The sequence below is a fragment of the Acartia tonsa genome, chromosome 11, assembly GCF_053477335.1.
Source record: "Acartia tonsa isolate MP-2025a chromosome 11, ASM5347733v1, whole genome shotgun sequence".
In the NCBI taxonomy this organism is placed as follows: Eukaryota; Metazoa; Arthropoda; class Copepoda; order Calanoida; family Acartiidae; genus Acartia; species Acartia tonsa.
Genome location: NC_137270.1, coordinates 36,591,634 through 36,607,974, shown reverse-complemented (window position 1 = coordinate 36,607,974; position 16,341 = coordinate 36,591,634). Strand labels below are relative to the sequence as shown.

General features: G+C 31.6%; 1 protein-coding gene across 7 annotated transcripts in view; it reads left to right on the top strand.

Annotated features, from left to right (window-relative positions):
* Positions 1–16,072, top strand: part of Actn (alpha actinin) — a 164,469-nt gene extending 148,397 nt beyond the window's left edge. For all 7 annotated transcript variants that reach the window (XM_080176556.1, XM_080176554.1, XM_080176552.1 and 4 more), the window contains 10 exons: positions 1,159–1,244; positions 1,859–1,937; positions 2,431–2,519; positions 8,171–8,278; positions 8,639–8,705; positions 9,090–9,190; positions 9,977–10,043; positions 10,399–10,483; positions 11,080–11,172; positions 15,138–16,072. In XM_080176556.1, the coding sequence (XP_080032682.1) occupies positions 1,159–1,244; positions 1,859–1,937; positions 2,431–2,519; positions 8,171–8,278; positions 8,639–8,705; positions 9,090–9,190; positions 9,977–10,043; positions 10,399–10,483; positions 11,080–11,153 (756 nt within the window). In that variant the 3' untranslated portion in view covers positions 11,154–11,172; positions 15,138–16,072. The remainder of the gene's footprint in view (positions 1–1,158; positions 1,245–1,858; positions 1,938–2,430; positions 2,520–8,170; positions 8,279–8,638; positions 8,706–9,089; positions 9,191–9,976; positions 10,044–10,398; positions 10,484–11,079; positions 11,173–15,137) is intronic.
* The last annotated feature ends 269 nt before the right edge of the window (positions 16,073–16,341 follow it).

Sequence of the window (16,341 nt, the reverse complement as noted above, 5' to 3'; positions counted from 1 at the left end):
ATTCATTTATCTTAAACTTATGAAATTTTAGAGGTGCTTTTTCCTTTTTAAAAAGTTATTTCCGCCTAAGCTATGGTTGAATGTCAAAAATGTAATTTTGTAATTTTCTTTAGGAGAAAATCTAAACAATTATACTTTTTATTGGATTCTTATTCCTAACAATTCTCTCTCTCTCTCCCAAGAAAAGATATCAACCTTATCTTAGTTTAAACCTTTTGTTTTCTCAATAGTTTCAGAATTTTATATTTTTTTTTCATAAAAACAATAGACAGAGAATTCTCTACCCTATATATTACAGTCTGCAAGACAAAAGAATATTTTAGTTTTTCATAGTGGAAATTTAAACAATAACATTTAAATTTAACCCAGTAATATTAGATGCTTTAGAATAGAGTTGTAATGTTTAAATATCTTGGTATAACATTAAAAAAGAAGAGAGAAATATATTTTGCAAAAAGCCTTTGTAGGGCCTTTTTTACGGCTATGGTTTTGGTTTAGATATTCACCTATTTTGAAAAATTGTATAGAATGATAGTTTTTATATGGGCCTCAACCTCTAAAGAACAAACCTTAAAACAAATCTTCTCTGAAAAGCAGAAACTTAACTATTTAATTATGCTTGAGATCTTTTCATTCAAATCACTTTAATATTTGAAATATAAGGGTTCTGATTATCTGAGAAATATAATCATATTTAGGTTTTTTATTACTACCTTTAAAAACCAGGATAGAAAAGCTAATAAAAAGTTTCAGCAGTTTACATATATATGTAAAATATTCTAAATTTTGTAGAATTTAAGAAATAGACAATAAGTTTTAGGCTTAACTGTTCGAATTTACATTTAAGTTATTTGCCTACTTTTGTTGTAAAGTTTTTTTTAAAGAAAGCATGGTTTGAAACGTGCTTTTTTTCACAAACTTCTAGATTACGTTTATCCTAAAATGTAAAGTAGTAATGTGTTTTTTTCTGAAGCTAAAGATCTGGTAAAAATCATATGTGTTTTTTTATTATAAATGTCTTAGGTTGGCCTTTTTTCCTGACACCCCCCGCGCTCCCAAGAAGCTAGGGGTGAAGCAACTAGTGAAATTAAAAATGTTTTGGCACATAAATAAGGACTTATAAACAAAGGTCATGCAATGAAAAGTACTTATGTTAAGGTTGGCCCATGGATTGAGAGACAGATGGACGCTGTTGCAGCTATTGGTATGGGTATGCAGGGATCTCTGGAAGAACAGCTGACCAGGTATCTATCTATCTGTCTATCTCTTTATCTATCTATCAGCTATTGGTATGGGTATGCAGGGATCTCTGGAAGAACAGCTGACCAGGTATCTATCTATCTGTCTATCTCTTTATCTATCTATCAGTTATTGGTATGGGTATGCAGAAATCTCTGGAAGAACAGCTGACCAGGTATCAATCTATCCATCTATCTTTTTATCTATCTATCAGCTATTGGTATGGGTATGCAGGGATCTCTGGAAGAACAGCTGACCAGGTATTCATCTTAATGGTGTAGAGTAGCTCTGTTTTTTAGCAAAGAGAAAATCTATGATTGGGACTTGAGAAAATATATTATCAAATGCTCTTTAAAGTCAAAACTACACAAGATATTTTTGTGCTTCACGTTTAATTGCTATTGCTGAAAAATTCTATATTTTGTCTTATTTTGTTTATCTATGTATCCATCCATCGATTCACTTATCCATCCATTCCATAAATACATTATTTCATACATATATCTGTCTTTCTATTTATCTATCTATCCATATATCCATAAATCTGTCTATATATATATTCATCTATCTAATAATCTATTAGTCAATCTATCTATCTAACCATCCATGTATCTTCTAGATTGCGCGAGTATGAGGAGGCTGTCTACCAGTTCAAGCCCCATCTGGAGGAACTTGAAAGAATTAACCAACAGATTCAGGTCAGGATTCTTTTGTTATTTTGTAGAATGGAGATTTTTCATGTGATATAGTCATGAATAAGCAGTGGGGGGGGGGGTCATGAGACTGTAAATTTCACTGGTACTCAAAGTTTTATAACCACGTTCGTTTGTAAAAAGTATGTATTAATATTGGATTTTGATAAAAAAAACTTTATTGATGTATCTAGAAAACATTAAATAATCTATAGGAGGAGGTTAATAAGAAAAAAAATAACTTTTTCTTTATTGGTGAAAATTTTTTATTCTTTCCGCGTAAAGTCGGGGTAAACTTTGATTTGTCTTTAGACTTTAATAGGTTTACAGGAAAGTATGGTATATCTGAGAAAATACCATTTGCGTCTAACCTTTCTGCTAGCCAATAATAAAAAATACTTTAAAATTCAAAATAGATTTTCTCTCAATCCCATTATTTTTTTTTTCCCAGTTTTTTATTGAAACAAAACCATTTTTACTAAATCTCTAAACTTTTCAGGAGAGCTTCGTATTTGAGAACAGATACACCCAGTACACCATGGAAACTCTTAGAGTCGGATGGGAACAGCTGGTCACTAGTGTCAACAGGCAGGACGCAACTTTTAGCAAATAATCAAAATTACATATAAGAAATTGATGATTCTTTCCAAGATTTTATTCAATACGCAACTTTTTGAAAAAGAGAGGTGACAATGGGCTGTTTTTATTACACTAGTCCTCAAAGTTTTATATTAACGATTACTTAAACGTTGACTTAACAACTTTTAGGACTTTGATTTTGATTGGTTGATTAATTATGTTGAGTGTACAAACGTTTCAACCAGTAATTTTTTTATGCAGATGGAATAGTTAATCTTTATCATCATTGGGGATGTACAACAATTTATCGGCCATTGTCTTATCCCTTTAGATCCCTGTTTAGATTATGAGACTATGATTTGGTAAAAAAAAGAGCTATTTTGGCAAATGATTTGATTTTTTAACATTTAAGAAAACACATTTCACTATTTTCCTATATTTTTGTATCAAATTGATAAAAAAATGAAATAGAAGGAAAGTAAGTGAAGAATTGATAAAATGCAACCACTTATCCACCACGAATATGCACAAAAATACTTAAAACATTTTAAAAAGTTTAAAAATTAATCATAATTTGTTGAACTAGGAAGATTGAACCCGGGTTACGAATTTTGCCATTCTTATACGCAATGGCATTCCCAGTATAGATGTAGAATATACACGGATATTATTACAGGGAGGAAAATGACTAGCTTGCTAACATGGAACTCGAGTATTGGATAATTCGTTCATCCAGTATAAGGGGAGGGGATGGTGTAAAGGGATGGAAGGGGAAAATCGTTATTTTAGCCCGCTGCATGTTTCACTTTATTAAAGAACATGTAAATATGGTGTAATATCCAAGTAATAATAATATATCCATTCCCATACTCTATGTTTGTCACGTGCCTGATATAACTTTATATAAAACTGTACTGAGTCACAACTAACAATTGTAATAGACCAATCATTGCTCCTTTTTTTCTGAAGATTTATCTATTTCCCCAAAACTCAAGGCATTTTATTTTTTCCATTTTCAACCACAACAGATTCTTGCACAAATTTGAGCATTTTCCAACAAGATTTAATTTGTACCCACAAAATGTTTAGGGTTTCGTCGATGTTTTGTATTGGTTTAAGTGTTTTGACCTTAATATTCATTGGAATGGACCGGTACAATCAGTAGTTCAACTAGGACCTAGCTTACACTTTTTAATTTACTTTTGATAAGGATTATGAACTATAAATTGATCTTTCCACCTAATATTACTTACAAGAGTCTGCTATGAAATTATTAGCCTGAAATTATTTTTGAAGGACAGGAGTTTGAGAAATGGCAAAATTATTCCCTTCTTATATTTTTTTTGGGGGGGGGGATTCGATAAATTGTCTACATTATTCTTTTCCTTCCTTCCTACTTTGAAAAATTAAAATGAGGGGGGCGGAGATTTAGGGGTCGTATAAAATCTACTAGGATATTGATTAAAATTTTCCTGGTTCAGCAAATATGAAAGCATTTGACAATGTAAGCATTAGATGCACTACCACAGAAAAATTACCACTATTCAAACTTGTTTCTCAATTGAAAAACTCATTTTCCTCCTTACATTCGCTAGTTAAAGATAGCAGTTTTTGAGATTTTTTTGGGCAATTCCAGCATATTCTTATTGCATAGCATGCAAAAAACTAATAAATCACTAAGCTTATTTTGATAGGTAGGTGAAAAAGCTGCAAGAAAAAATCTTTTTTTATTTTCTAATTTTTTAACAAAATCTACATATTATCTTAAATATCTTATAACGTAGAAACTACTACCTATCTACCTTACTATTTATCTATATTTTTCTTTGGTGCACACGGTCAACTTGTACCTAATAGTTTTTCAATTTTTTATTGAAAAAATTTAAACAATATTTTGTATATGAAATCCTCTATTATTAAAATCAAGCAATACTAAATACTTATGGGAAGAGATTAATTTCTGTTTAATAAGAAAATATGGGTATAGTACCTTTCGTGGCAACGCACCTTAAGGGGCGATTCTTCGTATTTTCACAGTAGCTTCGTATTTCTGTGGGGCAATCACTTAACCCAATATAATCTAACCTAACCTAAAAAACCTATAAAAAGCCATTTTAAAAATACTACGACTCCTCCCCTAAGTGGCGTTGCCACGTAAGGGACTATTCCCGAAAATATTTTGTTGTTTGCAAGACGATTGACCTAAAAATGTGTTGTAACATATCCTTTGCATTATACTACACCAGGGTTGATGGAATCGGTCAACCTCATTTAAACAAGGCAAAAATATTCAATTCTCTTCCTTTTGATTTCATAGCCCCTTCATAAAAATATGCTTCTTTAAATAATGACAAAGGGGGAAATTTAGGAAACCCCCTTAAAAATATATTATTAACAAGTTAGGTAAATTTTATTTAAATAAAAGTGTATTTTAACATTTTCATATGATTTTAAGCGATAAAATGCTCTGAAAATCCGTTTTATCATTTTCTGTCGTTATTTAAAAATATAATTTTCGTTGATTTACTTATTCGTTTGTTTGCGCTGTTTTTTTTTTGCATCAAATTGTGTATGGGAAATCTACAATAAATCTTTGAAAGAAAATCAATCATAGCTAAAGTATTCTCTACTTATATAAGTGCAAGGGGAACGATTCTAAAAACAAACATATTATAGGAAACTTTTGATTTAATATGAACCTAGTCATTGTACAATTATGGTTTGAATGCATGTTAGATGATTCACTTTTTTAATTACAAACATATTTTCGTTCTCTAATTATACTTGATCGCAGGAATAGGTATAAGTAATAACTGATTCATTTGAGAAAAAATATTTGGTTATTTCAGATTATTTATTTGTTGGATACAGCTGACTCTAACGTCTCTTGTATTACGCGAAGTGGCCCAAAATCAAAACCTCAGCCTCTTCTGACTTCAATCAAGCAATATTTTCATTATTGGTTTTTAAATAATACGATTGGATTAAGAAACTATCCTTATACTAAAGTAACAGAATGTTTGTCTGTTTGTTTGTCTGTGTGTCTGCCGCTGAACCGATCGGGTTTTCCTTAACAGGTTAGATTCTCATGGGTTCTGGGAAGGGTTTATAACTATTTTGGGGAGAGTACAACCACCCCACTATGTGCCCAGCCAATGCAAAAACTCCAAGATTCCAAAAAATGCATTTTTGAATATTGACCAATTTTAATGTTTTAGGTTAATCTTTGTCATATTTGAGAAGGATTCCCAAAGCTAGAGTTGAAATTATCAATTACTTATCATTTTACAGCTTCGAGAAGTAGCCTACCTAGATATTTAGGATTTTGTAATAAAAGCCTGACTATTGAAATTACATTTTATATGCAAACTTTAAATTATTGTCAATCTACCAAAAATTGAGCTACAGTAATATGTTATACCTTTTTTGAAAGCTTATTGAATATACTATTCGATTTAAAATTAGTTTTTATACGTTTACTTATAAAACTTATAAAAAAATTTATGTCAAAGCATTCCCCCTTAAAGAATCAGGAATTATACTATTTTGTAATGATACTCTCAACTTTAAATAGTTTGATCTTTTTTCAGCTAACGATGCCGCATATCAGACCTTTACACATGTTTAACCAAGGCACTCAGTGAATGAATCCCGTTGGTTTCACTGGCGGCCTCGTTAGCTGAAATTTTTTTTTCCGCTTTTTTGTAGGAGCGGTCGGACCCATTTTATAACAATTTTTACACAAAAAAGACAAATTAAAATAACTTTTTTACAAATTATTTTATCGTGATATTTATAGTTCTTGATGCAATTTTTTGATACAATCCCTTATTCTTATTGCTTAAAGTCTTTAAAGGATATCCTCCCCCCTCCCACCCCCGGAGTGTGGGGGAGGCCCCCCATGCACACGCCTAGGAATATTCATTTAAGCTATGTAATCGAAACTGTTGCTTCTAATCAATTACCATTCTTTTTAAATTAAATGAATAATATTCTAAATGTTTCAATTTGATAAAACTAAAACCTATTCCACCCCTTATGCACGCCCTAAAGAATTAAAAGAGTTAAGCAAACTTGTAAAGAAACTAAAAGATTTAAGCAAATTTGTTAAAAAATGTATGAAGGCCTTGGGATCTAAAGGGATAAATGAATGGCAGATAAATTGATGATTACCAATAATGATACACAAACTTACCCTTCTGTAGATTACAATTATTGGTTGAAAAGTTATGACACTCAACTTAATAAACAAACAAGAAAATTTTATTATAAAACTTTGGGGACTAGTGTCCAATGTCCTCCTCCTTCCTGATAAAGGCCCTATTACAGACAATCAATCCTTTGATTGCAAGGCCTTTGGATTAAAGTTTTCAGTGCTTTTGGGGGGATTTGTGATATATTTGCTTTTATTTTTTAAAACAAGGATTGTTTTGTTCTCTTAAGTAGCGCAGCAATAACAGGTAAATCTTTTAATGAAAAAGTACTGTAAAATGGGTTATAGAAAAATAGAAAATTATTTTACAAAATGTTATTAACATGTTTCCTTGTTTATAGTTAATAATGTCAACAAATCCAGGGATCTAAAGGGATAAGTTAATGGCCGATAAATTGATGAACTTACCCAACGATGATACACAAAATTACCCCTTCTGTAGATTACAATTAGTGGTTTAAACGTTTGGACACTCAACATTTGAAAAAAAAAAAACAATTAAAATTCAGTAAAAGCCCCTAAAGTTGCTTAACCAATGGATAATAAAACGTTATTAAAAAGCTTTGGGGACTAGTGTAATAAACAGCCCATTGTCCCCTCCCTCCCTGAAACAAATCAATTGATATATAAGTATTTCATTGATAATTTATTTAAGGGGGGGGGGGGTAAATGTGGTGACTTGAAACACGACACACCAGCAATTTTATTTTGGGCGCTACTCCCTTAGTTTTAGAAATAATTGGGTAAAATCTTTTGGGTTGTGTCACCAATCACTCTAGTTTTGGTATCTTTAAAAAAAACTGCGGCAGAACCGCCGTTCACGGCCGTTTTCCGCCACCACCAAAATTTTTTTTATTGTATTTCTCGCTGAATTAGGCAATTTGGAATCATGGGGGGACTTCATTTTCAAATTCTCATTTATCAAGGTATATCTTAAATTCAGTGCTTCTCTTGTGCTTTTAAGATATTGGACCCAAATCGTTTTAGGGTGTCACTAAATCACCCCAATTTTTGGTATCTTTAAAAAAAAACTGCGGCGGGCCCGCCGCTCCCGCCGTTTTCAGCCGCCGCCGCCAAAATTTTTTTTTTTGCATTTCTCGCCGAATTAGGCAATTTGGAATCATTTGAGATAATATTGTTTTTTTTTGCGGCGGAAAATGGCGGTTAACGGCGGAAGCGGCGATCCCGCCGCCGTTTTTTTTAAGATACCAAAACTTGGGGTAATTAGTGACCAAACCCAAAAGATTTTACCCAATTTGAAGCAAAATTAACAGAACTATGAGTTTTTGTTTTATTTTGGAATTCTGGGCACATAGTGCACCCTCCCAAGAGACTTCAACTTAACAATAACTTAACGTAGATACTTTAACAAACTAGGGGCGTAGCCGCTAGTAGCTAATAAATCGATTTTTTTTTAAATTGCTAAAATTTGGCGCGCCTCTTGTAGAACCATCAACGAGGTTGAGAACCAGATCCTGACCCGTGACAGCAAGGGCATCACCCAGGAGCAGCTCAACGAGTTCAGAGCCAGCTTCAACCACTTCGACAAGAGCAGGTACAATGCCATTTCACAGATCGTCTTACATTATTCATGTATTATTTAAAAGTTACGCCTTTCTATAATTAGGCGTAGGTCTGTATGCCCGTCCGTCTTTTCGTTAGCATTTTAGACACTAGAAATGTAATCTTGATTCTGGATGATGATTCCTGTAACAGTTAGGTACGATTTAGAAAGCGTAGAAATTCTATAATCGTTTTCTACAAAAAAAAAGTACGTACGTCCATTTTAAATAGGCAGATTTTTTACTTTTTGACAACAATTTTCTGTATGATTTATAATTATTCTATTCATATTATTTTTAGGACAATGATTCCTTTGATAACAAGGTACAATTACTCATGTTTTATTTTTTAGGACGGGCAGACTGAACCCCGAGGAGTTCAAGAATTGTCTCATCTCACTTGGATACAGCGTAGGACAGGTAAACAAACTTAAAATAGCCTAAAACCATCCCAAGAATCATACCTAAAAATAAAATAGCCTATACCTATCCCGGGACCTTAATGTAGCTTTCCTTCAAAGGATAGCTCAATTAGTTGCGTATTATTGTTACTTCACTCCCTAGCCGCTAGAGGAGGGCGGTAGAGCTCAGGAAAATGTCCTAAAACCACTCCAAGGCAATTAAGCTTCCCAGAAAAGTGTATTTCATTTGAACCATCTTAATCTTTAGCTTAGGACTAAAAAAGCATTACTAATCATTAAAGGATGGACTTGCGTATTTGAGATATACTTTATACACCTACTTATTTATACATGATTCTTATTATCTGAACATGGGTTTTTTAAAAGATAATTTTCTGTACAGGATAAGCAAGGAGAAATTGACTTCCAGAGAATCTTGACCATTGTTGACCCCAACGCCTCTGGATATGTTCAGTTCGACTGCTTCTTGGACTTCATGACCAGGTACTGGTTGTGCTATTGTGCTTTGAAACCGATTAATATCCGGTGGATTAGAACTGGTTCTAAGCCATACTGAAAAATTATGTATAACATCACATTATATCCAGTTTTCTACGAATATGAAAATGTACAATCATAAAAGTAATACCAGTTTTTTATCCCGTGCCGTCGGTATCTCGGGGCGTTGATTTTAATTTTATAATTGTACATTTTTATATCCGCGGAAAGCTGTTTATAATACGATGCGATAGATAGCTATTCTCAATATTTGTACGGAGTTTTTTCAAATAATGTCCTTTTTTACTGAAATGAAATTTGATCAGGCTTATAAAATGAAGTTAATTACAAAATATCACAATTTTATAAGAAAAAATTTTATTTTTAATCAATTAAGAGGAGATATTATTTTTACATCTATTGAGTTGGTTTTTAATTAAATATTTAATAGAGTTTTAATTAAAGAGATCTAATTAGGAAAGAATCTATTTTATATACCTTAAAAAGTAAGGAATTTATTTTACTTGATTTTGCAATTAAAATTTTATATTTTAATTATTACTTACTTAAATAATAAAATAAAACATCATAATATTCTATAAAATACCAAAACACTACATTTGTTCAGAAAAGGGTCACTTTTTTATGGGTTAGAGTAGATTTCAATGGTAATGAGCCAATCAGAGATGATTTGTACATAAATACTCCACCAATCAGACCACAGTATTTTTGGCGCGTTTTTTTATATTGAAAGAGATGTCAACTTTTTATAACGGAATTCTATTTGTTTAGAGAGAGCACTGATGTAGACACTGCTGAACAAGTCATCGATTCATTCAGAATTCTAGCTGCTGATAAGGTGGGTTGCCTTTTTTTTCTAAAATTGCCTATTGAGTACTGCCTCCCCCCCCCCCCCTCTACAATAATTTTGAAATTAAGGAGGTGGGGGAGGGGGGTAATTTTCGTTCGTTTGTTTATTACTTTGGGTCAGATTAGATTATATTTGTTACTGGGTAGTTGGATCACCGCAGGTATAGGTCCTGCAGTGTTAGGGCCTCGCGCAGGGTTTAGGAACAGACTAACCCCCGCTCCCCTCCCCCCCCTTACTTTCAATTTATTTATAATATTCAAAGGAATTATCTCTAATCATGCAAAAAAAATATTGTAAAATATGATATACATATCCATCTATATAACTAACTTTTTTATTTCAGCCTTATATCCTTCCCGAAGAGTTGAGACGTGAGCTGCCCCCTGACCAGGCTGAATACTGCATACAGAGAATGCAAGCTTACACAGGTATAATATCTTGCCAGTTAATTAGGAAAAATTTTGTTATTTTTTCGCGTATTTTCTGTAAAGTTGTGTGTTGGTGTTTAGTCAAATGCGCTAATTAAGTCAAACTGTTCTTAATTTTGACTAAATGTATAATTTATAATAGTTATTTCTCGCATCGTATTATAAACGGCTTTCCGCGGATATAGAAAGTACAATTATGAGATTAAAACTAGTTTTTTTAGCCCCGAGGTGCCGAAGGCGCCGGCTAAATAAACTGGTTTTAATCTTATGATTGTACATTTCTATATTCGTAGAAAGCTGGATATAATACGATGCTAGACATAGTTTTTTCGTATGGATGAGAACCGGTTCCTATCCACCGGATTCGAATGAATACGAGAAATATATTTTAGCCGGTGCCTTCGGCACCTCGGGGCTAAAAAAACTAGTTTTAATCTTATAATTGTACATTCTATATCCGCGGAGAGCCGTTTATAATACGATGCGAGAAATAACTATCACTTTTTTTATATAATTGCCTTAGTTTCCTTTGAGGTTTTTTGTCATTAAAATATAAATCTACTGAGGTCCATTACTTAAATCGTCTATTGTTTTAGGCATGGATGCCGTTCAGGGTGCCCTTGATTACATGTCATTCTCTACAGCCCTATATGGAGAGTCCGATCTTTAAATTAATAATTAACTTACAGGTAATATTTTAATATTTTTACATCTTGTACTCTATCGTGATGCTTATTTTGTGTTTCAAGACAACAGGTATAAATATCGGCCTATCATTGGCAGCAAGTTTTTATCGCCAGCCAATCAGAACTTTAGAATGCCTAAATCTTCAGCCAATCAGAGAACAGTAATCTTCGCGCGTAAATTTTTTAGTCAAAAAATATATAGAGTCTTAAAATGAAAATATTAAACCAATTTACCCAAATTTTTTTCTTCTGAAATGACATATACAATCAGAAATATTAAATCTTCCATTAATAATAAATTAAATGTCTCGATATTTTATCTAAAGAAATAATAAAATTTATATTTATATTTTATATTTATATGTCAAGACGTAATGTCATTACGTGTATTTTCAGAGCATAGTAATTAAGCAAGTCTGGCTTGTATGTTCACTAGCCCTTTTAATGGGTAAAAGGTTTGGAAATGAGCAGAAAACAGCCTAAAACCACCTCAAGGCTTTATTAAAAAATTGAAATAGCCTAAAACCATCCCGGGACCTATGCGAAGCTTTGCTGAAATGGATAACTTGATCAGTGTTAATTGAAATCTTAAACTTCAGACAAAAAACCCACAAAAACTATTAAAAATATATATATTATAAGATGGTTCTTAGCTGTAATCTATATAAATTGAGTGTTGATAACTTGATATTCCTTTATTGAATAAACCTAAACAGGATATTAAATATATTTTGATTCAACTGCCACACAATACAAAAAGACCAAATATACATTCAGGGTGGCCACAGCCGCCACACGCCCAAAATTGTAGAAATAAAAAGATATCTTGACACCCTTTGATATTGTATTATCTTCATAAAAATAATGATATACTTTATTACTAAATGCTTCGCCTATTCAAGATAAAAATTAATTTCGGAAAGTGGAAGATTCTCCCTTTATAGAAAATAGCTTTAATCAATTTATCAATCAATATGAAACCTTGCTTATATTGTTTTTTTTTGTCATTATATAAATGTAGCGTTCGTTCATTGGCTTATTTGGAATAGCAAATATTTTTTTTCTTTCGAATTTTTCAAAATAAAGTTTAAGAAGACACCTTGTAGTTGTATTTATATTTGTATTGGTCTCTCCCCACTCCACTTATTTATTCTATTGATATATGAAATCTGACTTCTCTCCAAAGGGAGGGAGGGGACATTGGGCTGTTTATTACACTAGTCCCCAAATTTGTATAATAACGTTTTCTTACTCGTTAGTGTAACAATGTTGGGGACTTGAATAATTTTTGATTGATGGATTAAGTTGACTGTCAAATCGTTTCAACCACTATCTGTAATCTATAGAAATTTTAATTTTTGTGTATTTCTGGGGATGAACATTATTTATCGGCCATTGCCTTATCCCTTTACATCCCTGCTTCTGTCCACATACATTTACAATAATCAAAAAGATTATATGATAACAATTCTAGCAGACTTTCCTTATTCAAAAATTTGAAAATTTAACATAAACTAATTTGCTAAAATTGTATATATTTAATAGAAATTATAAAAATCAAATATTAAAGTTCATAATTAAAAGGCCGCAAATATTTTCCTTTTGGGATAGATATCTATCAATTGATTATATTTTCTTCTATTCAGAAAATAAAGAAATGTAGATGAAAATAAAAATAATTTTGGAAACCTGTATTACTTATAGCAATTGTAAAGATGCTAATAACAAGCTTCACTGTAAAGGAGAACCAAATAGATCTAGCTTTGGCAAGATCTTTTGCACAGACTGAAACACATAGACATCCTGTTACTTTAATATAAGGATATGCTTTTATTTTTTTTCCCCATTTACAAAGCCCTTAATCTCTAAAGTATCTGATCGAATATGAATGGAGTAACAATCAAATATTCATACACAATCATGACCTTTCATGGAAAATAACTTTGTGTACGTCAATGGGTTAGTTTTCAGGAATCTTAAGAGATAAGACAATGGACAATGAATTGATATGTATCCCCAATGATGATAAAACAAAATTACTCCTTCTATAGATTGAAAATTAATGACTAAAAAGTTTGAACACTAATATTTAAGAATCAACCAACCAAAGTTAAATAGAAGTACCCTAAGATTTAGTTATACAACTTGAGGTACCAGTGTAACTTACAGTTTTATGTAATCTACACCTCTCTCTACCTTTTACTGTAAACAATCTCATATTAACCATTTATTGTTTTTTATAAGTTAATGTTGTATAATCTTAATGTAATCTGATCATAATCTACATTTGAAATATCCTTCTTAAAACTTTTCTGAGGATCTTAGCATATTTAAACTTAATGAAAATTATAAAAATTCACAAGAACAAAATAATTCTGACAAAAGTTGGTCATCTACTCACAAACACTTCAAAGGAATTGCTTTTGCCCAATTCACAAAATTTTTATCAAGGATTACATACTTTGGGGTTGTAAAAAACAAATGCCAATTGTCCTAAGAAAAACTTCAATTTTACATCTAATAAAAAATAATAATTATTTTTAATTTTAATCATATATTGTGTACAAAATTTGAGCAGATAAAATCATATTTTGTCTTGTTTATAATTATTTGTAAGGTGCCTTTGTTTCATCTTTAAAACCTTTTTTTCTTCCTTTTCTAACTTTAAGAACACATTTCTTGATTTTGATATTGCTAGCTTCCTTGAATTCAAATTAAATTTTGAAAGGTTTGTCTAATATTTATGAATTTGTTTCTTTTTCTTTTGTTGAAAAAGAAATATTCATTTTATTGATAGATTTTTAATATCTATATTTGTAAAATTCTTCAATTTGTACTCTTATTTGTTTCTAAAGCTAGATTATAAAATAAAAGGAAGAACAAAAAAAGCTAGGAATAAAGTTAAAGAGTATCTTCACTGTAAAACTGTTGATTCTTTCAATAAAAATTTAATGTTTGTAATTATCTAAAATATTTGAAATAAAGAATTATAGAATTGCACCAGTTTAAAATCTCTGTAAAATAAAACTGAAATCAAATAACATTAAAATCATGGGTCGAGGAATAGGCAAATAATTAAGAAGAAATACATTTTGTAACAATTTAGGATTCTTTAACATCCTATAAAATATTTAAGTTTTAACCTTATTGTTTTACTTTCGCAAAGATTATAGATTATGTTATGATTAAAAGTTTATTTTATTTATTGTTATTCTACTTCTGGAAATTATTTTCCAATTTGGCTTCAATACTGATTAATATTCGCTGGATTAGAACCGGCTCTCAACCACAATAAAAAATCATGTAAAGCAACGTACGACAGACAATTTTCCACTGAATATTTTTTTTGAATTCATAAAATTGATGTACGCTTTGTTAGCCCGGTGCCTTTGGCCACTTGGGTCTAACAAAACTGCTTTTAATCATATAGTTGTTCATTTTAATATCCGCAGAAAGCTGCGTAAACGACGCGAAAAATTATTAGTTCTAGTTACATACAGAACCATTCCTTTCTTGCTGTTGATAAAATGAAAATGCATTAAGAAGGAAATGCTTCAATTTCCCCCAATTAACTTTAAACATCAGAGCATTTCAATTTTTCCTCCCTCACAGATAGAGGGATGGAGGGGGTTTCTCCAGACATTGTAAGGATCACTACCCCTTACCCTTAGCATATAAAAATATACGTGGATATTATGACAGTGGAAAAATTGTCAACAATTTAGATTGCTATTTCCCCTGTGATTTATTAATCAGTTTGTTTATCCAGTAGGAAGGGGAGGGGATTGAGGTAGATCGTTATCTTAGACCGCTACTTGTTTCACTTTATTAGAGTACATGATTATCTGGTGTGAGATCCAAGTAGTAATAAATCCATTTTTATTTGCTACTTATGAACAAAGTTGTAATATGTTTTCTTTAGATCTGTTGACTTTTAACAAGATTTATAATTACTTTTTTATTTTCAGATTAATTTAACAGTAACAGTTGGGCTGACGTCAATTTTCTTCTGAGCTGAACAAACCACAAGAACAAGAGAATTCCATGGCTCCACACCCAGTGAAATTATTATAAAAAATTGTCTTGTTAAAACAAAACACTAAAGACTTGTAGCGCAAAACAAATTAATTCTATAAAATAATAATAATTGAAACCCAATTGATAACAAGTATTGTGTTCAGTTAAATTACAAAATAATAATACATAAAAAAGAAGAAAGTGTAACTCTATAAAAAATTAATTAATATTATTATTGTTATTATTCCCACATTAACAACAACATATGTATATAACAAAATTCCTCCCAGCGCGGCACCCCCGTCGTTTGCGCGGGAGAATACCGCGGAATATTTTCAATCGTTTCGCAATCAATCAATAATTAAATTGGATGAAAAAAAGGCGCGCGCAGCTAAGTGTGTGGGGTGCCTAGTAATCAAACCAAAGTTTTTTATGTTGATGTTGTTATTAGTGTCCATGATTGTGCCAGGATCTTCCAACACGGTGTGCCACTTTAGCACACATGTGTGCCATTTTGGCACATGTGCCAAAATGCATATTTTTAACATGTGCAGGTGTGTGCTTTAATGTACCACTGTGCCTTACACATGCACGCCATCATTGCACACATGTGCCAAATTTGCTTTAGTGTGCCACTTTTGCGCACATGTGTGCCATCATGGCGCGTATGTGCCAGTATGCTGTTCTAATTCAGTTTTTTCTTCCGTCTTATTAATCCTTTTTTAATCAAAATTTTTACATTTCTTTGATTTTCACGGCATTGTTGTTTAGATATTTCAATGTCTTCTTATTGTTTTAGTTAGGTACTTCCAATATTGCGGAACTAATTGTCTTGTCATAAAGAAATTATATAAGATTTTTATGTAAAATAGATAAAAATACCATATTTTAGTTTGTTCTTTATTTTTATGTAAGGAAAGTTCACCTATAGTTTACTTTGTCAGTCGTTTTATACGTTGCAGAAGCTTTTCTGTCACATTTCCAAAACCTATTTATCAAAGTCTAGTGCCAATGGCTATATTAATAGTAGGATTTTGCATCAGATTTTCGTGTTCTCTAATAAAGTGAAACTTACAGCGGGCTGAAATAAAGATTTCCCCCTTTACTCCCTGCCCTTCTACTGGATGAACGAACCAAGCAATGAACGAGATCCTT